A 25606-nucleotide genomic window follows, 5' to 3' on the forward strand; every position below is an offset into this window, starting at 1 on the left:
CGAAAAATATTGCCAAAAAGACATCAAATTTTTTTGCACCCACTGAAAATCGTCTGCAAAGGGCAGAAAAAGTTGCATGAAAAACAAATCCGTGGCAAAAAAAGATCGTAAAGCACGTGCACAAAAAACCCTTTATCAGATACACGACCCACAATTTTGCACGAACAGGCCCAAAAAAATCTCGACAAAAGAAACCTTCGATCTTGAAAGAAAAAAATTCTGAAAGTTCACACGCCTTCAAACCTTTGATCAGACAGAAAAGATGGGTTGAAAAACCCTAGCCAAAATACCTGCCAAAAATCTCTATGAAAAATGTCCACGAATTTGATAAAATTCGCCAAAGAACTCCAAAGATTTTATGAAGGAAAAATTTCTCCATGCAAAAAATCCTTCAAAATCTGCACGAAAATCAGACAACTGGAAACCCACGAAGCTTAGCATGCCCAACAGACTTGTGAACACTGCAAAAATCCGCGTAGAAACCCTTCTATTTTCTGAAAAAGACTTTCGAAAAACCCTTAAAAAATTCCTGCAATTTTTTTCATAAATTTAAAAAAAAAAAAAACCTGGGAAATATATCCAAGTAGCGCATTCACGAATTTTTATTAAAAAATGTGCCAAACTTTAAGAAATCCCATCAATCTGCTATGATACCATGAAAACGCGGAGAGAAGGTGGTGAAAAAGGTGAACCAAACTTGCAAAAAATTCTGCCAAAACCCACGAAATGGCATAAAAAAATCTATCACAAAATTTTCTGAAAAAAAAACTTCTGAAAATCCCTTTGAAAATTCTTAAGCAAGAATGCCCTAAAATAATTTGAGAAAATTTCACTAAAAAATTTCAATTAGGATAATTTTAGAATTATAAGTTTTCCAAAAATTTTAATCCATGCTCTGTGATCTGTAACCCTCCCCAAATTCTGTGTCCTCCCGTGAGGGAATCAGACCCAATCCTGCTTTGACACCATGTAAAATAATTGAATCAATAGTTGAACGATATTGAATGGTATTACTAATGAATATACAAGTGTACATAAAGGAATTACAAGACGGTGTTCTGAAAAGAACGAACCGTTAATCTAAAGCTTCAACATGAAGCTAAAGTGCTAAATAAAGCTAAAAGTTAAAATCTAAAAAGCAAACTATGCGTTCTTATAAAAGAAGCAATAGTTTCAATTAATGAACTAAACAGCAAAAAGCTAAATGAGTCGTCAACTACGATGATGAACTAAAAAGCTAAAAGATAAGCTAAATGACCATAAATAGAACCACTGAAAAGGTAACTGACTAAAAGAATTAATTATTCTAATAGGTTCTACTTTAATCACAACAAATTAAGCTACTGGTTTTTATCTTTGATGCCTTAGATCAGGGTCTGATTCGAACAGGAACTTCTAGTCACTTGTGTCAACCTCTACAATCCTTAGACAAGGGAGATAGGCTGATTGATTGTACAAGTTTTTTGCAAGCTAAGGGGTAGCAGCATATTTTCTATGTTTTTTGTCTTTTTGTAGGTGGAACTTGCAGCCTTTGGGCGTTTTATTGTAAATGTTATCTATTAAGGATCTATACTGTATATGATGAATGCTTTATCAATGTCCAAAATATCCATCTTCAGAATGTTTCCCTTCATCCCCTGTCATCCGCATCTTGGAAACTTGGTGCAACATAGCTAGCATGTGAATTCTGATGTTCAAATCCTGGTTTCATGGAATTTATAGAGTTGTCAAATGGAGAATACGTTGAGATATTTATCATAGAAAATTAAGCTCATTTCTTAATGCATATTCATCATAGAAATTTGAGTTCATTTCTTAATGCATTTACAATTTTATATGCTTTTCCATGTAAGGAATTCTGTACAGGTTGCATTATTGGTAGTTTCTTTACCTGCAGTATATCATCTCTAAGTCTAGATGTTATGGTTCTTCTGAAAAGAATTAATTTTATCTGGTACAATCTTGATGGTTTGTGAACAGGGATATCCTGGAAAATTCTACTGCCCACGGATGAATAGCATGAACAAACCTGCCTATGCTGCTATAGCAACTCATTCGCCATCCAAACCTGTACTTGTATTTGTTTCCTCCCGTCGTCAAACTCGGCTTACAGCTCTTGACCTGATTCAGGTATAACAGTGTTTTTGTAATGGTTTGGATTATTACAAATTTTGGTGTATTGTAGTCACTGTTGGTGAACTTTTAATCTTTTATCTATTTATTTATAAGTAGTGTACTAATCACTGCCGGTGAACTTCAATTTGTTTTTGCCAGTTTGCAGCTGCTGATGACAGGCCAAAACAATTCCTTAATTTTCCTGAAGAAGAAGTCGAAATGCTAGTTGCACAGGTTACAGATATAAATTTAAGACATACACTGCAATTTGGTATAGGTTTGCACCATGCTGGTTTAAATGATCGTGACAGGTCATTGGTTGAAGAATTGTTCTCAAACAACAAAATTCAGGTGAACACAGTATTCCATATATGTCTTTAAAAAAATTGTCTTCTTTTCACTATTTAGCTCTTTTTCCATTGTAACAAGTGTGCATTATTTACTTAATGGCAGGTGCTTGTCTGCACAAGCACATTAGCATGGGGTGTAAACCTGCCAGCACACCTTGTAATAATCAAGGTAAGGATGACTAAAATTTGAGTTATATTTTTAAGCTTGTTATATTAAAATGCACAATTGCAAGGATTTAATTTATGCCTGAAGTTTAGTTTCCTTAAGTATGGTACATTGTATTTCTATTTCAGGGAACAGAATACTATGATGGCAAAGCAAAAAGATATGTTGATTTTCCTATCACAGACATCTTACAGATGATGGGTCGGGCAGGGCGCCCACAATATGATCAGAATGGGAAGGCAGTTATACTTGTGCATGAACCCAAGAAAAGCTTTTACAAAAAGGTGCAAATCAATATAATAAACTTCAAATCTTTTTTTTTGTATTTCCAAAATCCTTTGATTTTAAAGATAAACAAATTCTAGGTAGTAGGTATTAATATGTATACCTATTTGGTAACTTTGGGTCATGAAATGTATTTGTACTGAATGTGCTATTACTCAAGGAAAATCTTGCTTTATAATTAGAAAATTTGTGCAAGTAATGTACTAATATTCAAATAAGCAGCTAGAAGAAATTTCAAATGAAATGTTTTTCTTTAATCTAGAAAGATTATTAGTAAAAAGCTCCTGAAATTTTTCTTTTTTTGTTCAACTTAGTTCTTGTACGAACCATTTCCTGTTGAAAGTAGTCTCAAGGACCAGCTGCATAACCACATCAATGCAGAAATTGTTGCTGGAACTATTTCTCAAAAGAAGGATGCTGTTCTTTACCTCACTTGGACTTATTTGTATCGGCGCTTGGTATGGATCTAGCTTAAAATCTGCGATATTTGTTGACATGTGTGTGTTATTGCATTGTAGAATGTCAATGGAAACAATCACATGGCATGATTTCAGTTTTAGTTCGTTGGATAACATTGACCCTATGATTTCATTGTGTTATTGCATTCTAGTCCATTGCTTTGAATGTTTCTATCATTTATGTATTTTGGATCAACAAGATTAAATATGCTAAAACTAGTCAGCTTGCAAGAGAGTTCTTGTTAAAAGAAGATTAAATAAGCTAAAAATCGTCAGCTTGCAAGAGAGTTATTGTTAAAAGTGTATGAACTATGAAGAGATGAATTCACTTGTCTTGTGCATGTAAAGGTGTTGTGGATTACTGCACATGTCTAGGATCATATTTTTCTATCAACCAAGGTTAGTAAGAGTGGCATTTAAGTTTGATATTCATATTTGTTAAATATTTTAAAACATAGTACCTACAAAGGCAGATAAGGATCTGATACTTAAAGATTGGTGCAGATAATTCCATAAGTTGAAACTGTCAAAACTGAGAACCAAATCCTATAAACATTGAATTCTAGTAAAACTGATAGAAGATAGAAAGCACCTAAGAGGATTTCTTTGGTTATTATTCTGTACAAAACTGTCAATTCCTGGACATATCGACTTGTAACAAAACTGATAGAACATAGAAACTACCCAGTAAAATTTCTTTGGCTATTATTTTTTACAAAAATTCTATCTTCCTTCTCTTATGGAACCAGGAAAAGAGACAAATTGTAACTTAGACAAGTAAATGTATTCAACAATAGAGAGCCAAGAATCATGCTTCTGCTTGAATCATGTTTGCATGAAAATCTATTTCTACAAACTCCAGTAATCTATCACAACTCAGTGCTATTAAGATATAAAATGCATTAACCATTCATTATTAACAATATTGTGTCCTGGCTAGGACAGGGGGTTCCAACTGTTAATGTGATATGAAATCCTGGGCTTCTTCATAGACTAACAGGTATATGCACCTACTCGTGTATTCTTCTCAGTCATGTTTAGCTTAGGATAAAAAGTAAGATCATGACGTTAAAATTAGGATAAAACAATAATGCTAGTCATAAATAAAATTATGACTACATTGGATCTCTCACACACTATTGACCTCCTTTTTCAGAAAAGCATGGTTTCTAGAATATCCATAATGATAAAGATAAGCACTTATTTTCTCCATAATGTTGTCACAACACTAGTAGCTTAGTCTAGTGAGATAACAATTTTCTGTCATGTCCATGGACCAAAACCATGCATGTTTATAATCACATTTATTTTTCTTCTTTTTTATAAGATATACAATATCACATAGCTTTTCATGTTCCTTTCTTTGTTATTCAAACATCAACTACAGATAAATAATCCATTGATTAGCAAGTAAAGTTGATTGAAAATTTAAATATCTTACAAACTTGTCCATGTACTGAAACCATTGTCACTGAGCATAACTATCATCTTCCATTTAATTATATAGGATCTCATACCAGATCTCCAAAAATATTCTTATAGATCGTAAAGTTGAAGTTTTGGACCCACTGATTTCTGTAAAAGAATATTAGTCCCTATTAAAACTGTCAGTTAAGCTGTCCAATACTTCTAGCAAAATTTGACATCTGCAATTTTCTTTTATTCTGCAAGATATAACACAGTAAACACATATAGAACTTAACAATTTGTTAGGCATTTTTAGGACTTACATTGGCAAGTTGGGTCTGCTCTATAAACAAACCCCTGTCAGCATATCACAATCAGAGGGAGAAGCTAAGCAAGCACACCGAAATGAACTTTAATCAATCAATCACTTATGGAACTGTGTAATTATATTATTAATTTTAATAGTGTAGTTGAGATTGAAAGGCAGATGAGCTGTTAGCTATGCTACCTGCGGATGTGTCCCCGGGCCAAAATCCCCCATCTTGGTCCCGGGGACATTTTAGGGACTTGGGGATGGCTAGGGGACTGTTGACGTGTTTTTTAGGACTACACCGAACACAGAATAAAGTACCAATGGTCACCTTACTCTCTCTTGATCAAAATTAGTCCGTATGCTAAGATTGCACGAAAAGTTCAAACGGCTAACTCCAAGGTTTCTTCAATGCATGAACGTGACTCAGTCAGTTGATGGGTTTGCTGTTAACCAAAGGGGCCTTACGCATTCACTTGAAGAGGATAGTAAGTTCAAGGATTTCTATACAAATGATTTACAATGAAAGCTTTATTTTTTGTGCTTTTGGATTTAAGATATGCGGAAAAGTAAATGAGGAAAGGTTTAGAGAACTAGGATAAGGCTAATCTAATCCTATGAACACGGAGATGAGATTACTTATGCAAAATCCAACCATGCTTCGCTTCGCCAGCAATGCACAACTACATGAAGGCAGTGCAATCTTCAAAGGGTGTGTTAAAGATTTTCAAATTATCAATAGACACCATCAAATCGAACAATCTCTATTGATAATCAAAGTTAAACATACACAAATAACTGAGGCTTAGGCTAACGTTGTACAATATGCAACAATCAGCTGCACACGAAAAGTATGAGCACGAATTTTGCAACAAGCAATCCTATCAAATTTAGTCCATCTAATAACATGAAAGCAAATCTAATCTATGAAGAGAGTGAGACCATGCGAGCTCCAAAACAACACAAGAACACACTAACAATAGAACAATGTATTAAGTGTTTGCTTCAAAAACTCTTAGCAACAATCTCAAACAATAACCTCTCCTCCCTCACAAATCTTGTCCAGTCTTAACAAATTCTCTGCAATCTGTTCTTCATCTTTAATCTTTAAGCTTTCAAAACAAATTCTGTAGGTTTGTAGCTTGGCGTATTTTACCTTGTCATCTCCTTCATAAATGCTCTTCAACTTATCCCGAATCTCCTTAGCTGTTTTACAATGTATAAATTTAACAAACTCAGTGTTTGATAAACCACATAATATAACCTTTTTAGCTTTGGCATTGTTTTTCATAATCCCTTTTCTTTGTAGAATTGGTTAACGAAAGTTTAGGCATAGTATAACCATTTTCTACTACCATCCAAACATCAAAACCTAAAGAAAAAAAATTAACTTTCCATTTTAATTACTTTATTGTAAGGCCCAAAATTTAATAACAATCTTTCAAGCCCTTTTATTTAATTAGATTAGACAAGTCTTGGTTGGTCGTGTCAGCCCGTTTGTAACCCTTCGGGAAGTTCCCAGAGCCCATATATATGGTCGAGTTAGTCTTTGTCTTAGGTATGCGAATTTTGGTATTTACTCTTGTTTGTGCGAATTCCAGTTGGAGTTCAGCTTGTCTGTCATTTCGGAGGTGAGAGATCCTCCCTACTTGGCATCTGTAGGTTCGGTGGGAGTTCTCCTCACCCTATTCTGCTTCTGTTCCGAGTTTGTGTAATCTACTATGAGATCATTATCAATATATTTTCTTGTGCCTATGCGAATATTCATTATCTACACTTAAGTCTCTTGTGCCTGGAATGATAATAATTCATTCCACTACGCTATACAACTTCGGACAACGGAACTTGGCGAGCATTCACCCACCGTACGACTCACTACCGTACACTCCCATCAACACCCAGCATACACCTCCATCCAGCACCCACCGTACTGCCCACTACCGTACAACCTTCACCCCACTGTACAACTCACTACTGTACACTCCCATCAACACCCACCGTACGGCCCACTACCGTACTCCTTCCAGCACCCACCGTACGGCTCACTATCGTACAACATCCACTCCATCGTACAAACATCTGCACTGAATGACCCCTCCCATACCACTGTACGACCACTCCTCTCACCATCGTACGACCTATCTACCGCACAAATTGTTCCCTTGCTAGTTGCACTGTACTATTAGGGAACTTTATAGTGGTATCAAAGCTTGTGATCTTGCCAGCTTGTCATGTAGTGGATGCAAGTGTACACTAGAAGGAGGTATCGTTCGGCCGATCGAATGGGGGAACCACAGGATACTGCAAGAGAAGTCAAGGCATTATTAAGGGAGCTAACCAGAAGCCAAGCTTAGCTCAACGACACCATAACAAGAGGGGAGCAACGACAACAAATCATGGAGGAAACCTTACGACAATTGGCCTTGGGAAAGACGAATGGGGAATAAAATGGGCATGGCGATGACTCGGTCACTGGAATGTCAAACATCCAATGCTCACATTCACGGCCGCTGATGCCTACTTTTCCTCAGAAATCAGAAGCGCCACGCAGGGAACATGAACCCACCTTTCAGGAGTTGCAAGCACAGTTGAACTAAGATTGGAGGGATGCAAATCTCGAGGGGGACATATCCTTCAAGGATTATGTTGAGCTCCGGATGAAATACTCGGGTGGCAGAAGTCGGGGTTATTATGGACACTATAACAATGACATCAAGCGGAAGGTTGGCAAGATCAACTTGTCATCCTTTGATGGGACCGGAGTAACCTTGGCACGAGCTTGGGTTCAAAAAGAAGATACCTACTTCCAACTCAACCTCATGCCTGAAGATGAAGCTATCAAGTTTGCAGCACTTCACCTGGAAGGAGTCGCGCACAAATGGTGGCATCATGGAATGGTCACTCTCGGCCATGACCAGATAACTTCCTATGCTGACTTCACGACGAAGCTCATAGATCGGTTTGACGGGAAGGATCCAGAACTCAATTTCAAGGAGCTGCCGCAATTAAAACAGTCGGGACCGGTGTACGGTTACATCACAGAGTTCCAGAGACTGTCCGTGTTGGTAACAGACATCTCAAAGCGGAGATTGGTAGTCTTGTTCATGGACGGATTGATGGAACCTCTGAAAGGTTGGGTAAAAGGGTTCAACCCCAGCACAGTCACGAAAGCAATCAAAAAGGCCCATGACATGGCAACATCTTCCTCTTCCAGAAATTTTGCACATACCAAACCACCTTTCGTTCCGAAGGAGAAGGATAATAAACCCTTTCTGAAGAGATCATTTCTTGATGAAGCCACAAAACAGGAACTTAGAAGGAAGAAGCTTTGTTTCACCTGCAAGGAGCCATGGGAACCAGGACACCGATGTTTGGGCAAAGGAAAGATTCACTATATTGAAGTAATGTCCGATGGAGAAGAGGAGCCTGAGGAAAATGAACCACCAAGGGAGGGATCTGTCGAGGAGACCAACCACATTGGTATGGAGGGTAGGGGTCATTGCCACATTGGCGGGTACCCCAAGGTGCAGCGTATTTAGGGTACGTGGTACACTCCAAGGGCAACGAGTCTTGGTTATGCTCACAGTGGGGCATCACTCAACTTCATAAACTCATCACTCGTCACCCGAAGGGGTTTGTGTACAAAGGAGCATGAAGGGTTCAATGTCAAGGTGGCAGGAGGCAATCTCCTATCATGCACTCACTTGGTTCCGCAAGTGAGCATCACCATGAGAAATTACACAGTGACCGACAATTTCTTTGTAGTAGATCCGGATGACACGGATGTCATATTGGGCATTCAATGGATGGAGACCCTCGACTAGTACACACAGAGCTTCAAAAGGATGGAGTTCTCATTCAAGGTAGATGGCAGGAAGGTGGTTCTTAGAGGAATGTCGAATGGCGGCTCGAGGGAGATTTCTGCCAAACGTATGGAAGCCATCTTCCGGCATGATGAAATAGTCTGGGCAACACATTGCTCGATCTTGACAAAACCTGTGAAAGAGCATCCGACTTACTACTAGGATGAGGAACTTCAGTCGGTTCTGGATAAGCATAGTTTGGTCTTTGCTGGCATTCCACCAGGTATACCTCCACACCGAGGGTTCGAGCACACCATCAAGTTGGAGGAAGGGGCAAAACCCGTTATCACCATACCCTACCACCACCCAAAAAAGTTCAAAGAAGAGATAGAGAAAACCATCCAGGAACTCCTTGATAAAGGATGGATCCGGCCCAACTCTAGCCCCTTTGCATCCTTGGTGGTACTGGTGAAGAAGGACGAAACTCTCAGAATGTGTGTTGACCACCGTGCACTGAACAAGAAGACTATCAAGAACAGATACCCCATTCCCAGGATCGATGCTGTTGGATGAACTACATGGCACAGTCTATTTCTCCAAAATTGATCTCCGCTTCAGGTACCATCAGATCCGTATGAGGGAGCAAGATGTGGAAAAGACAACCTTTCACTGCCATTATGGACACTATGAGTTCTTGGTCATGCCGTTTGGATTAACCAATGCTCCGACCACTTTTCAGTCTTGCATGAACCACATCTTCAACAAGCAACTACGTAAGTTCCTACTGGTATTTTTCGATGACATACTCATCTATAGCAAGACCTGGGAAGAACATCTGGGACATTCGGATGAAGTATTGGGGATTATGAAATCGCAATCATTATATGCCAAAAGGTCCAAATGTGAATTTGGAATGACCGAGGTCCGTTACTTGGGTCACGTGTTCAGTGCCCAGGGGGTACAAGTTCACCAGGAGAAAATTCAGGCAATTTTGGATTGGCCTCCACCCAAGACTCTCGGATCTGCGTGGATTTTTTGGATTGTGCAGTTATTATAGGAGGTTTGTGAAAGGATTTTCACAACTTGGTGCACCATTGACAGATCTGACAAAGAAAGGACCCTTCCATTGGAATGTGCAAGTGCAACAAACCTTCGACTAATTAAAAGAAGTTATGAGTATGTGTCCAGTTCTGGCACTAACAGACTTCACTCGCCCTTTCATCCTAGAGTGCGATGCCTCGGGAGAAGGCATTGGAGCGTTGTTGATGCAAGACCATCACCCCATTGCGTTCGAGAGTCAGAAGCTCTCGGGAGTTGAGCGGTTGTACTCCATCTACGACAAGGAGATGCTCGCCATCATGCACGCATTGACGAAGTTTCGGCAGTACTGCATCGGAGCAAAGTTTGTTGTGCGGACAGACCACAACAACTTGCGATATTTCTTGGAGCAGAGGGATCTGAATGAACAACAACAGAAGTGGGTGAGCAAAGTCCAGGCATTTGATTTCGACATTGACTATGTGAAGGGGAAGAATAACGTGGTAGCTGATGCCCTATCAAGAAGGCCTGCCATATGTTCTTTATCCCAAATTTCAACGGATTGGAAGGAACACCTGTTGGTTGAATACTCCAAGAATACTTTTTCCTGCGATCTGATGGATGGTCAAGTGCAGGATGACCGATACAAGGTGGTTGACGACATCATTTACTACAAGGACAAAATTTATTTGGTACCCAAGTCCAAGATGAAGGAAAAGATTCTGAAGGAAATGCACGACTCTCCCTTGGCTGGACACCCGGGATACTTGAAAACCTATAGACAGATCCGAGAAAGGTTTTCCTGGAAGGGGCTTAAGAATGACGTCCTGCAGTATGTGTGGGAATGTTCCACCTGTTAGGAGAACAAATATAATATGAGCACACCCTACTGGCCGGACTGCTGCAACCACTGCCAATCCTGACCAGAAATGGGATAGCATCTCGATGGATTTCATTACTGGGCTCCCCAGAGTGCAAGGAAAGGATTGCATTTTCGTTGTAGTTGACCGCTTGACCAAGTATGCACATTTTTTTGCCATCCCCACAGGCTACCAAGCAGTTCAAGTGGCCGAGTTGTTCTTCCGTGAGGTATTCTGCTTACATGGTCTATTGCGAAACATCTTCAGTGACAGGGATAGCCGTTTTCTGAGTATTTTTTGGATGGAGTTGTTTCGGTTGGCAGGAACCGAGTTGTCGCCCAGCACGAGCTACCATCCGTAGACAGACGGACAGATCGAGATTGTGAACAAATGGCTAGGGGTTTATCTTAGGATCTACGTTTCAGCTCAACAGAAGGCTTGGGTTCGCTGGTTACATTTGGGTGAACACTGTTACAACACCACCTATCACATGTCGATAGGCATGCCACCCTTCAAAGCTCTGTACGGTTATGAACCTTCTTCATTTGTTGACTTGGCATTGGGAGACAGTTGTGCACCGAGGGCCAAATATTGGCTTCTGGAGAGCTTATACATCTTGACATCTCTCAAAGATAACCTACAGAGGGCTCAAAACCAGCAAAAGATGTATGCTGACTGACACCGGGTTGAACGAAACTTTGAGGTTGGTGATCTGGTATACCTCCGACTTCAACCGTATAGACAATCTCCTTGAAGACAAGTGGTAAGGAGAAGTTGAAGCCGCGTTTCTATGGATCCTACAGGGTGGTTCGGAGGGTGGGTGAAGTTGCCTACGAGTTGGAGCTTCTTGAGGGGAGTCGGATTCACAATGTTTTTCACGTGTCATGTCTCAAGAAGGCCGTCGGGCAGCGCCTCACAGCGTCCAAGGATCTGCCACCCATCTACGAAGAAGGGAAACTAATTCTGGAGCCAGTGGAGATCATCGACGTCAGAGAAAAGAGGTTGAGATCACGCATAATCAAGGAGTTCCTTGTGCGTTGGAAGAATCTACCCATCAAGGATGCCACCTGGGAAGGCGAGCAAATTCTGGAGCATCCAAGTTTGCAATTGCTTGAGGGCAAGCAATTTCTGGTCCGGGAGGACTGTGATGTCCCCGAATAAATTTAATTACTTTATTGTAAGGCCCCGAATTTAATAATAATCTTTCGGGCCCTTTTATTTAATTAGATTAGACAAGTCTTGGTTGGTCGTGTCAGCCCGTTTGTAACCCTTCGGGAAGTTCGCGGAGCCCATATATATGGCCGAGTTAGTCTTTGTCTTAGGTATGCGAATTTTGGTATTTACTCTTGTTTGTGCGAATTCCAGTTGGAGTTCAGCTTGTCTGTCATTTCGGAGGTGAGAGATCCTCCCTACTTGCATCCACAGGTTCGGTGGGAGTTCTCCTCACCCTATTCTGCTTCTGTTCCGAGTTTGTGTAATCTACTGTGAGATCATTATCAATATATTTTCCTGTGCCTGTGCGAATATTCATTATCTACACTTAAGTCTCTTGTGCCTGGAATGATAATAATTCATTCGACTATGCTATACAAGTTCGAACGACGGAACTTGGCGAGCATTCACCCACCGTACGACTCACTACTGTACACTCCCATCAACACCCACCGTACGGCCCTCTACCGTACAACCTTCACCCCACCATACAGCTCACTACCGTACACTCCCATCAACACCCACAGTACGACCCACTACGGTACTCTCCTTCCAGCACCCACCGTACGGCTCACTACCGTACAACCTCCACTCCACCGTACAAACATCTGCACTGTACGACCCCTCCCATACCACCGTACGACCACCCCTCTCACCACCGTACGACCTATCTACCGTATGAAACGTTCCTTTGCCAGTTCATATGCCGTTGCCAGTTGCACTGTACGGTCAGGGAACTTTACAGTTGGTGCCATTAAACAAAGGTGCCTTATTGGACGAAGATCCTTCCAAACTAGCCATGTGTCCTATAGCCAAGATCTACTTAGACTGATTAGGTCTTTTTTAAGTACTGGCTCTAATACCAATCTTAAAACACAGATTTACTACTGAGAAGGGGGCGGGCACGGGCGAATCAGCAGTAAATAAAACTTTTAACTTTTTGTTCAACTTAGAATTTTGCAAAAATTTAAACCTTTTTAAATCTGACTGATGAAAGGAAAGCACTGAATTGAAGCATGACACAACACACACAATAAAACCAGTACACAAAGAAATATGTGGAAATTCAAAGTGGGAAAACCATGGTGAGAAATGCTGCTAGGATCGACTGTCCTAATCGAGCCTCACAGTTGAAACTTCAATTACAATGTTTAAGGGTACCGACCCTAAGGAGTCACCAAAGCCCTATTCTAAGAGCACCAACTCTGTCAATTTGAGCACCCACTCAATAATCTTAGCACCAACCCAACACTAGTCAAAATTACAAATTACAATTCTCTTTTGTAAACTCATTTTGATAAAGGTACCTGTCAAACCATTCTACTAACAAATTTGCAATCTTTACATCATCAATCTTTTGACACACATTTTAATGTGACAAAACTATTTTACAGAATCAGACTTCTTTCATATGCAGAGATATTCTATTATTGTTACTATATAAAGAAATCTCTCAAAATATAATACTAACAGCAATACATTTCTTCTGATTCACAACATCCCTGTTGTCTTACAATATGAAATGCTTTCATACAGATTGACACAAACTGAATATAATACTCAACACCTTTTTTACTTGGTAATCTTTGTACTCTGCAAAACAAGATATTTATGACCCGAAAATTGTTGACAAACTCCAATGATCCTGTCTCAACAAATTCAGAATAAGAATAAACATTAAGATGTTAAAATGTCACTGCTATTATTTACATCTCACAATAATCGGAATCTGAAAGTAAGAACCTTTAACAATTCAGATATATATCTTGATACAGTGTCACCAAAGGAAACAGGTCTGCAAAAGTGTGTGTAAGTCTTCTACAAACAATAGAGCTCTTGTTTATACTGCTGTCATCTTATTCAAATCTTTTCTTATCAATGGAACCCTCTCACTGTTCATTACTTTAATACCTCCCTTCTCAAGAATCATGTCATTCACACAATCTTCTTTCATCGGCTTATAACCTGCTCATTTCACATCAGATATAATATTTATTTTAATAATACACGCTCATAATTTTTTCAGAATAACATGACATGCATGTTTAATTTTTTATTACCAATATCAACTTCAAGCATCATATATATAGACCATTCTTTTCTCTAACGATAAGGAGTTTTAAGTTTTGACCACCATACAACTGCCCATATCAGTTACAACTGTCTGCTGTTTCTTATAACTTAATATTACTTGTATTGATATGTTTAACAAACTCTTCTTTATCATTCAATGTATGAACATACTTTCTAGAATCGACTGTCTTAGAAGAAATTCGTGGAACAATAGCACCAAAGAATTTATGCTGACAAAGAAAACAATAAAAACCAGATTCAAGTTCGTCTTCTGTGACCAGATTTGGAATTGTAATCGTGCCAATAATAAAGATCAAACTTTTCAAGTTCTCTGAGAGAGTCTGTAAGAACATTCAATATTTTTTTGTTTGCAAATCGTGTCACATGAATCAATCGGTTGGTATACTGGAACAAATGTTGCTTTATCATTTCAATCTCTTGAAAGTTTATTAAATTGCGGCAACTTCTTTTGACATTTGACATCAATGACAAATTTCCAACAAATACCATGCAACCAAGCTGTGCAGTGAAAAGATGATGACGTTCCCGTACTTTGTGAAATACTTGCTATATGTTGTGATGAGGGGACAATGCTTAAAGTGAGCAAGGTGTATGACTTTAATTTTACTCTCTTGGACTGCCAATAATGTTTCGGGTGGGTAAATGTCTTGAGCGTACAACTTGAACATGCCATACGATGAGAAGAGGGAGCAAATGATTTGGTCATATAATGTGTTGTAGGAATTTTTCTTTATGCTATACTATGAACGAAGCACACAAGGGTTGCACGATGTACTTTATTCTTAGTTATACACCCTTTGACAAATGATGCCAATATATAGTGTAGAGCAATTGAGGGAATTATTGTATGGTGTGAGTGGACCAATGTATTATGCAAGGAAATGCTGATCATATGATGTAATTGGATAATAAGGCTTATGCATGATGCACATTGAAGGAACCTCTATACAATAGGAATTTTTATTGTCCATGCAATGTAAAATTTAATTGTTCATATAATGTCTTTTATAAGCCGTATGATATGTTGGTGTTGGAAATAAGCCACACCCGGACCAACGATGGATTGGTCCAAGAGGGGCCAGTAGCTTAGTGGTAGAGCACTCCAGTAGCGTATGGAAGGTCCTAGGTTCGAGTCCTAGCTGGTCCATGTCTCAACATGGTATCAGAACTAGGTCCAGGCTAGGAGACCCAAGCCAACGAGAGGTGTGGCTTAAGGGGGGTGTTGGTGTTGGAAATAAGCCACACCTGGACCAATGATGGACTGGTCCAAGAGGGGCCAATAACTTAGTGGTAGAGCACTCTAGTAGCATATGGAAGGTCCTAGGTTCGAGTCCTAGCTGGTCCATGTCTCAACATGGTATCAGAGCCAGTCCCAGGCTAGGAGCCCCAAACACACGAGAGGTGTGGCTTAAGGGGGGGTGTTGGTGTTGGAAATAAGCCACACCCGGACCAATGATGGACTGGTCCAAGAGGGGCCAGTAGCTCAGTGGTAGAGCACTCCAGTAGCGTATGGAAGGTCCTAGGTTCGAGTCCTAGCTGGTCCATGTCTCAACATGATATAGTAGAACCTTTTGATGCAGTCAAGCTTCTTGTGTAATTGGGCCTTGTAGGCTATTTATGTGATTGGGCATTCTATAAATTCCTCCTTCAATTGCTGAATTTAAATTTTTCTTTTTCTATTCCAATCTTATTTTCTAATTTTCTTTTTCTTTTATTGTAATTGCTGTTAGTACTCTAAGATGTAATATTGGTAAATTTGCATTGTTTCATCGATTGCTCTTCATTGAGAGTTGTAGCTTTGAGAAAAGTACAAGTTGACTGAAATACCTCATAATCCTTCATTTGCCATTGAAATAGGCCACACAGAGAATTTGTTTCATCCTCTGAACATGACTACAACTCCAAAATTCCTTTGTTGTTTTGTTCCATCAGAGCTTGATTTATCATCCATTCTTCTCCAGAATTTGAATCTAATGAATTAGAGGAAGTTGTTTCCTCACGTATGACTTGGTTCTTTGGATCAATTACATGCTTTCGAACCTTGTTTTCAATGGTGATTGTATTCTTTTTACAATTGTGTTTGGCTTTGGTTGCTACTAGCCAACCTCGAGCAAAAAATGCATCATACTTATTTTCCTTAATGAAATGATCACAAAGTTTAGCTTAAATGATTACGTTCTAATAATTACCTGTTATCCCATTGAAACTTGAAGTACTTTAATACCTTGTTGATTTACACCCACCATTTGAAAACTTGGGGGCCAAATAGTTGACTTGCCAAAACTTCTCCAAATGTCTTCTAGAAGCACGTTTATGCCTGGCTGATTATCAACAATTGTATTGGTGAGATTCCTTCAAAGGATCTCTGTATTCACTCTTGTTAGTTAAATTACCTGATAGTGGAGGTTCAGTTTTTGGATCTTAATCCTTACCATATTCCAATTGTCTTGTAGCATGCACCATCACATTCTCCTCAATACAATAGCATTTTGAAGTTTAGGAATACTTTGTAATAAATCTACTACTTTAATTGATACACTAGTTTCAAGTACTTGCCTTGTTATATTTTTCTTGGATTGTAATTGATTTGTTATTATAATTGCATTTGCATTTGAGTGGTGATGTTTGTTATCCATAGCATTCTCCACATCGACCCTTGCTTCATGAAGCCTTTCATCTTTTGTGTGTGCATCTAGGTACATAGCCTTCTTTGATTCGGCATGAATAATGGTGAGTGTTGAGACATGGACCAGCTAGGACTCGAACCTAGGACCTTCCATACGCTGTTGGAGTGCTCTACCACTGAGCTACTGGCCCCTCTTGGACCAGTCCATCGTCGGTTCGGATGTGGCTTATTTCCAACACCAACACCTCCCCTTAAGCCATACCTCTCGTGTGCTTTGGGCTCCTAGCTTGGACCTGGCTTTGATACCATGTTGAGACATGGACCAGCTAGGACTCGAACCTAGGACCTTCCATACGCTGCTGGAGTGCTCTACCACTGAGCTACTGGCCCCTCTTGGACCAGTCCATCGTCGGTCCGGATGTGGCTTATTTCCAACACCAACAGTGAGTACTTCATTTTGCTTGTCAACATTAATTAGGTTGATGCTAGCCTTTTCGGACATCCAACTTCTTTATGGCCTCTAGGTCCACACCATTCGCACAATAATTGCACTTTGCCCTGCTTGTTCTGACAATTTCTTGCAAAGTGTCCCCATTCACTACATTGTCAACATTGTATGATTGGATGACCTTTGGGGTCGTACTTCATTTGGCTTTGACCTCCTCTTTCAATTAACTGCCTATAGATGCATTATGTACTTTCGATGGAGTGGTTGCTCTCCCTACATAAAAAGTACTTGTGTAGCCCTAGTCTTTGATTGGATGGGCACTTTTTTATTGAATGACCCATAATTTGCTGAATCTCACAAAACATCTTCTTAGGATAGTTACATGTTGAGTGCCCCTTAATTTTGCACTTGGTACACCATAGTTTGTTAGTTTCTTTGTTGTTTTTTCTCTCTCTGCCCTCAATTCTTTTATCATTTGGAGCTTGTCCCTTCGGAGTGCTTGTAAAATTCTCAATTCTTTGTCACTATTATCATCCAAACTTCTATCTTCCTTTTTTTTCTCTTACTATGCAAGGACATTTTATCCTCACTTTGTATGTCCATTGCCTGATTGTGGTCTTTAGAATAGGATGAGGGTGGTAGTACATTTTTTTTCTTAATGACATAAGTAAACCTTCAATGAACCACCACTTTTTTAGATCCTTTATCAGTTCTGTTTCCAATTTTACCGGCAATGCTTATGTCTACAATTATAAGTCTGCACATTTTTGTGCTTGCCTTGTTTTGTATTGTAGGTTTTTGCTACTATTTCATTATTATCACGAAGAAATATAAACTCTTCTTCAATCTCTGCCATGAATTAATGGAGGCTTGATCAATTTCTGTATATGAGTCAATTGCTACACATTGCAAGGTGGTTGGAAAAGATCATAGCCAATTTTTTTTTAAACTTTGATCATCTTGCACATTTGTTGTCTAGATCGTCTCACAAGTCTTACAGTGCCTAATGAGATCTTCAGATCCTTTGATCCTCTAGACTTTATTTTGATGCAAACCTAGTGCCTAGAATATGCTTGCTAGGGGGTTTTGATTCGGACGTTCTGATGCTTCTCTTGCACTCTTGGCGACGAAGGAATCCTCAACTCTTCTCTCAGCTTCAGCCTTCCATGCATTTGCTTTGCCTTGAAATTTTCTTTTATACACGCTTGACTCGACTTCTCCTCCGATTGACAACCTTTAAATGTCTCAAAGACTATGATTGTACAATTTTGTCAAAGGACATGACTTTATCTCCCAAGTTCCCTCATCTAGAGAAGGTTGTCTTGACTGTTCAAGTTGATTGCATTCTCGGAAAGGGCTCCGATTTGGGAATCATATAGTTGTATTTTCCTCAATTGTTTTTTTGTAATATTCTCCTTCATTCCTTTTGCTCACTGATCCTCAAAGATTGTTTGATCTCATGGTCTTGACCACTCTATGGCCTCTTCTCGTCTGTAGTGGGATGTAAGGGCATGAATCACTCAAATCTGGCCTGATTTCTTTTAAGGAAATGACATCAAATTTTTATTGCTCGATTTGATAAAATACATACATGAATTAATAATAGAGATGATTTATTCACTCAATAAATTATTAGTAGAGAAGACTAGAGATGTTTGGCCAAGGATTAGAGTCAATCTGACTAGATCATGCTACTTTCCTTGACGATAAACAATCAATTTAAAAGCCCCGACGATTGCTAAGAGGAATGCAACCGCCAACCAACCGATGCATACAACTACCCGAAGCCAATAAACATTTAATACATAGTCAAATAACCAATATTATCAAAACATGATAATTGACTAAAACTTGTTTTTTGAACTTTTGTTTCACAGTTGTTGCAAAATATCATTTTGTGAATTGTTTGGATTCTAAAAAATCTTATAATAGCCAGAAATAGACTTCTTATTTAACTCTGGAGTTTTTATTTCAATTGTAGGTAATGAATCCTAGCTACTACGATTTGGAGAATACTGAGAGCAGCACTGTAAATGCTTACTTGTCGAGGTAAATTATTTTTTATGTAACATGCATTTTTTAATTATTTTTAAAGGAAATGACATCGATTTGACATGCTACAATTACAGGCTAGTAACAGATACCCTTCAAGACTTGGAAGATGCTGGTTGTGTAGAGGTGGATGAAGATAACTTTGTCAAGCCTCTTATGTTGGGCACTGTTGCTTGTCAGTACTATCTTAGCTACAAAACTGTGTCACTCTTTATAACGAATATTGGTTCTGACACTTCTCTTAAGGTAACATAGCCAAAATAATCATCAATCTTGACTGTAATATAGGCCACTATAATTGTTAAATTGTGGGATTTTGTTTGTAACCTAATATAAAGTTTGTCAAATGCAGACATTATTCCATGTACTCTGTGGTGCTTCAGAATATGATGAACTTCCTGTCCGCCATAATGAGGTATGAATACTTGACATCTCTTATGTTTCTATTCCTGATATCATTATTGTTTGCAGATACTCTGGTTGTAGTTGAACATGTGAATGTCATACATATAATAGTCTTTCCTCATTCCGAAATTTTAGGAAAAACATGGTTATTGTGGTGATGAAATTATTATATATTTTGAAATTCTAATTTGCAAAATAATATTTAGCAAGTTAGTAACTCTTTTTGTAGTTTTATATGGAGGTAAAGTTCTTCTATGATAGTCAGGTCAAAAATCTTTTAGCCATTGTTTTCCCACAGGGCCTCACTATTTATTGGCAAACGTTCAATATTCTCATTCTCTATATAATATTGCTGCATTTTTAGGAACATATTAATGAAGTATTGTCAAAAGAGGTGGAGTATGAAGTTGATAAGTACAGTTTGGATGATCCACATGTAAAAACCAATTTGCTGCTTCAGGTTGGTTACATTCAAAATGTAGTTTATATCAGTAAATTGTGAACTGGTAATTATTTAGAGATTTCATTCATTCTGATTCAAAGCTTTTTATTCTTTTTTGTGTGAAATGATATTGTCGGATTCAGGCTCATTTCTCACGGCTGGAGTTGCCAATCAGTGACTATGTCACTGACTTAAAATCTGTTTTGGACCAAAGTATACGAATCATTCAGGCTATGATTGATGTATCTGCCAATAGTGGATGGCTTATGAGTGCCCTAAATTCCATGCATCTTTTGCAAATGGTTATACAGGTAAAGTTCTATGGCCTTTTCTTGGATTATTAACTAATTTTCATCCATTTGTCTTGCCATATTTGTGATATACTGTTCCATTTCACTCTTCATATCTCACAATTAATCCAAAGTTTTTAGTCTTAAGATCTTGGCTTGCTTAAACTTGTGTGTCATTGATGACCATTTTGGTAGTACACAAGAACAGTGATTTGCTTGTATTGATAACAACACCATGGTTGCTTTACAATTCACCATTGTTAGCGATTCAAAATTGAGATACATCCATTCACTTGCACAAAATCCCAAGTGAAACAGGGAGTCATACGCAGAGCAGAAAAAAGACCATAACAATAGCATCTAAAGGCTTGGAATAGAACATCCCAAAGATGCATGTGGTTCAGCAAAGGTAATTAATACAACCAAATAATGTTTTAATAAATGTTGCATTTGATGAGAAAAAAGATGAATTGAATTGTATTGAGATGAGTTTGAAGGCTTAAAATTACGAGTTAGGGAGATGCCATATGCGTCCATTAAAGTGTTTTCAAAAGTTTTTTGCCAACTAGTATAAAGGCTGACTCAGTTGCTTATAGTTCTATTTCTAAATTTATAAAATCTTGTTTGCAGCTGTGACATTTTTTTCAATTCTGGGTTGTTTATTGAAGCTTGTTTTCATTTGTGATTTAATATTTAATTCTGGGTTGTTTATTAAAGCTTGTTTGCAGCTGTGACATTATGTTTAATTCTGGATTGCACCGGATCTGATAACTTGCTACATATGTGAAGTTAATACTCAAATTGTATTGGCCCTCCTTTATCGAATGACCCATAACCTGGAAAATCTCACAAAACATCTTTCAAGGACAATTACCTTGTGTGCCCCTCAATTTTGCACTTAGTACACTATAGTTTGTTAGTTTCTTTGTTGGTGTCTTCCTCCACTTTCACTTTGTTCATCATTTGGAGCATGTCCCCTTGAAGTGCTTATACCTTTCCCAATTTATCATCACTTTTGTCATTGGAATTTCCTCCTTTCTCTTTTTTTCTTTTACTGCATGAAGCCATTTTGTCTTCACTTTCTATGTCCATTGCTTGATTGTAGGCTTTAGAATAGGATGATAGTAGTGCTACCTTCATTTTTTTTTCTTAGTGACGGAAGTAAACCTTCAATGAAGCATCGCTTTTTTGGATTGTCAGCTAGTTCTGTTTACAATTTTACCAACAATTTTTTAAGTCTACGATTACAAGCTTGTATATTTTCATGCTTACCTTGTTTTGCATTGTAAATTTTTACTACTATTTCATTATCATCATGAAGCAATTTAAACTCTTCCTTGGAGGCCTTTAGTCTTTCCCATGTATTTATGGAGGCTTGGTCAGTTTTTCGTATACTAGTCAATCACTACACCTCACAAGGTGGTTGGAAAAGATCGTAGCCGGATTGTTTTATGATCTTGCCAATTTGCTGTCCAGATTTTTCCACAAGTCTTATAGTGCCTAATGAGATCCTCTAATCTATTTCCTATAAACTTGGGCAAGTTTTGCTTTTCTCCACTAGCGCTTGTCATGATTTTATTTTGATGCAATCCTAGCGCCTAGAATATGCTTGCTAGGGCCATTTGATTTGAAAAGACTGATGCTTCTCTTGCATTTCCCTCATTTTGAAAAGGTCATCTTTTCAACTTGATTACATTTTCGAGAAGGGCTCCAACTTCAGAATCATCCTATTGTATTTTTATCGAGTGTTTCTCATAATCTTCTTCTTCGTTCTGGTTGCTTGATGATTCTTAAAGACCACCAAATTTCATTGTCTTGACCACCATGTGGCCTCTTCTCGCCTTTATTGGGATCTAAGGGCATGAATTGCTCAAATCTAACTTGATTTCTTTTGAGGAAACGATGCCAAATGTTTACTGCTATATCTAATAAATTAAGAACATGAATTAATAATAAAGATGACAATGCATACCAAATTACATGAGTAAATATGTCTTTATTCGCACGTGAAATTATTATAGAAGAAGACTATAGATGATTAGTGAGGGATTGGAGTTGATCCGATGAGATCATACTACTTTCCTTAACGATACACAATATATGCAAAGGACTCGACAGTTGCCAAGAGGAATGCAACCGTCAACCAACCGATGCTTATAACCCCTCAAAAGCGACAAACACTTAATACGAACAATTAATACATAGTAGAATAACTAATATTATCGAATATAACAATAAACATTGTATGCTGACTACAATTTTTTCATTCCTTTTGCGGCTTTTTACTTTCCTTGAGACATTTGGTCAAACATTTAACATCAACACTTCACAATTCCTACACTTTTGCATGGATGTTTGACATGTTTCCTACCAGATACCTTTCTTTTTTTCCAACTAATGTAGGTTTCTTGCTTTGATAACTAAATGATCTTTGTTGATACACGTAAGTGCCACCCTTGATGGAGAGGATGAGACAGGAATTGTATTATTTCCTTAAGCATCCCTCACGGCTTAGATGTTGATACACGTAAGTGCCACCCTTGATGGAGAGGATGCGATAGGAATTGTATTATTTCCTTAAGCATCTCTCGCTGCTTAGGGCTTAAAGATTATGATGCAGATTCTAAGCTGCTAGAAGTCTTTTCCTTAGGGTTTTGAAAAGAAAATGAACAATGCATTGGAATTAGGACCCTTCAAGGAAGCTACCAGTGAAATTTGAGCGAATTCTAAGCAACTTAATAATTTTAGAAAGTTCCTAATTTTTAGGAATTTCACTACCTCCCGGATTGTCTTTATTTTGCCAAAATTAAACTTACTATATTTAGTAGTTTCTAATTTTAGATTCTATTTTTAGTAAGTGTCATCCTACCCCAGTTTGCCCTAATTTTGACTTTTTGAAGTACTTACTATTTTTAGTAAGTCTATTTTTGGTAGGTCCATCACAAGCAATGGTCTTGACATTGAAGACAGAGCCTTCTTGAATATTTGTCTAAATCCGAAAGTTGAAAGGTAGACAATTGATAAAAAAATGGCCAAGTCTGGAACTCCTTCTTGAAGTGGAAAAAGTTCGAAAAATCTTCTTAGGCAAAAGAAATTCACTTCATTCCAAAAATGGCATCCCAATTTGGAAAGGTGAAAAATGGCTAGGTCAGGAAGAAAAATCCTTGCTATGACAAAATATGCATCCAAATCTGGAAAGGGGCACAAAATGGAGGTCATGGAGGAATTCTTTGAAAATCCAAAAAATCCTCCATAGCATGATTTTAGCTCCCAGGCAGAGGTGGAGAGCTCCAAATAGGGGTTGTGGAGGAACTTTCCTCCCAAACCCAAATTTTTGCACAACATAGTTTTAGCACCCAGGTGGAGAGCTGCAAATAGGGGTTGTGGAGGAATATTCCTCCCAAACCTAAATTCCTGCGCAACATGGTTTTAGTGCCCAAGTGGAGAGCTCCAAATAGGGGTTGTGGAGGAATTTTCCTCTCAAACCCAAATTCCTCCAGGGCATGAGAATTGTTGAATTTTAGACTTTCAGATTTAACCTATACTCAGAAAACTGAAGTTAATTACTAAATCAATATATTTGTTGTTTAGTTTAATTACTTTCAGACTTGGACATAAACATAAATTGAACAAAATGAACACAACACACAAATACCCTGGGAAAACCTCCTAGGAGGAAAAACCCAGCCAACAAATCTTTAGATCTGACTATGAATTATATCCAATTGTAACAGTACATTACTTAGCTGGTAGCTTTGATGTGGCACACCAATTTGTCTAAGCCTTTCACATAGCAATACACCTCTTGAATCTGTTTTGCATATAACAACAAGATGACCTTCAGATGAGCAGATCTGGAAATTGTCTTTGGCTTCACACATGTCTTGCAATTTGCATCTTCTATTGAAGTTCACCCTTGTATTAACAATCGCCTCAATGCACGCTTCCTTCACTTCGCATTTAGAATTCTTTCTTTCTGATTTTCGCACTTGCAGAATGATTATCGCATGTGATATCATTGTGTTAATGAGGTCAAGTAGTTGTTTATTTATATGAGGCAAGAGGACCTATTTTAGGTCGGCTTGGTGCTGATCCCTTTTATTTGTTTTATTACTTTATAGGGTCGGCCCTATTAGAGGGAACACATTTCCCTTTTGAGTGGCGTGTGTCTTTTAGTTATAGGGTCGGCCCTATTAGAGGGAACATGTTTCCCTTTAGTGTGGCATGTGAGAAGGGAGAGAAGGGCCTAGCCCTTGGCGGATTCCAATGTTGCCTTAAGGCAATTGGAATCCGCATTCTACCTAGTTACAATCAACAAGAATGACCCCCAAACTAGAGGTAGAGTGCTAGAATGGTACAATGAAGGAATTTTCCTTCCAAACAAAATTCCTCCTCCAAGATGGAATTTCCTCAAGTATAGAATTGAGAAAAGAATCCATGGGCAAAAAAAAATCAAGATTTCAAAATTTTCTTTCCAAAGAAAATTACACCCAAGATGAAGAAATTCTTGGCAAAACTGAAAAATTGACCAAGTGTTGGAAATTCCCTCCTTCAAGACAAAATTCTAGGAAAATAAAAAATTGACTGTGTTGGAAATTCCTTATTTTAGGACAAGATTCTTGGAAAATATGAAATTTGGCTGAGGATTGAAGAAATTCTTTACTCGGGGGTGAAGTAGGATCAAGGTCAAGATTGGGCAACAAAATGAGGTTAATGAGGAATTTTTCCTCCACATCAAAAATTTCTTCACCATGGAGAAAATGTGCCCTAGAAAAGGAAGAATAGTAAGCGCCAAGGCTAGGTGAAGGAGGAATTCTTCTTCCAAGGCAAAGTTCCTGCAGCATGTGAAATTAGCGCTCGAGACTGAGGAGGGGGTGCTAGAATGGAGTGATGGAGGAATTTCCTCCCAAACGTACTTTTCCTCCACGACATGGATTCAATGCCCAGGACTGGATGGTGAGCATCAAAATGGGGTCATGGAGAAATTCTTCTCCATGACATAGATTCCTCCAGAGCATCAAAATTCTGCCCATGCATTGAAGTTGGGTGCCAAAGTAAGTGTAAAAATCCTATGTAGATGTGACTAACTGCGAAGTTTCTATTTCAAATATATAATATCTTCCAATGTGTTTTAAAAAAAAGGGAATAGTAAAGGAATTAATTCCAGAACTAATTCACTACTGTGTTCTTGAGCACTGTTAAATTGCCATTCAACTGGTTTTTGAATTTCAATTAACCTTTCAAA

General features: G+C 38.3%; 1 protein-coding gene across 2 annotated transcripts in view; it reads left to right on the plus strand.

Annotated features, from left to right (window-relative positions):
- Positions 1-25606, plus strand: part of LOC131073972 (DExH-box ATP-dependent RNA helicase DExH14) — a 247896-nt gene that overhangs the window by 192205 nt on the left and 30085 nt on the right. Inside the window, exons 37-47 of one of the 2 annotated variants that reach the window (XR_009113014.2) lie at positions 1981-2130; positions 2275-2466; positions 2569-2634; positions 2760-2915; positions 3231-3374; positions 19154-19221; positions 19302-19470; positions 19577-19639; positions 19994-20089; positions 20215-20382; positions 20680-20770. Coding sequence is in view for 1 of the 2 variants with exons in the window: in XM_058010506.2 (XP_057866489.2) it covers positions 1981-2130; positions 2275-2466; positions 2569-2634; positions 2760-2915; positions 3231-3374; positions 19154-19221; positions 19302-19470; positions 19577-19639; positions 19994-20089; positions 20215-20382 (1272 nt within the window). In the remaining variant the exon portion in view is untranslated. The remainder of the gene's footprint in view (positions 1-1980; positions 2131-2274; positions 2467-2568; positions 2635-2759; positions 2916-3230; positions 3375-19153; positions 19222-19301; positions 19471-19576; positions 19640-19993; positions 20090-20214; positions 20383-20679; positions 20771-25606) is intronic. The other variant, XM_058010506.2, reaches the window with a different exon arrangement.

This window comes from Cryptomeria japonica, chromosome 9, assembly GCF_030272615.1.
Source record: "Cryptomeria japonica chromosome 9, Sugi_1.0, whole genome shotgun sequence".
NCBI lineage: Eukaryota > Viridiplantae > Streptophyta > Pinopsida > Cupressales > Cupressaceae > Cryptomeria > Cryptomeria japonica.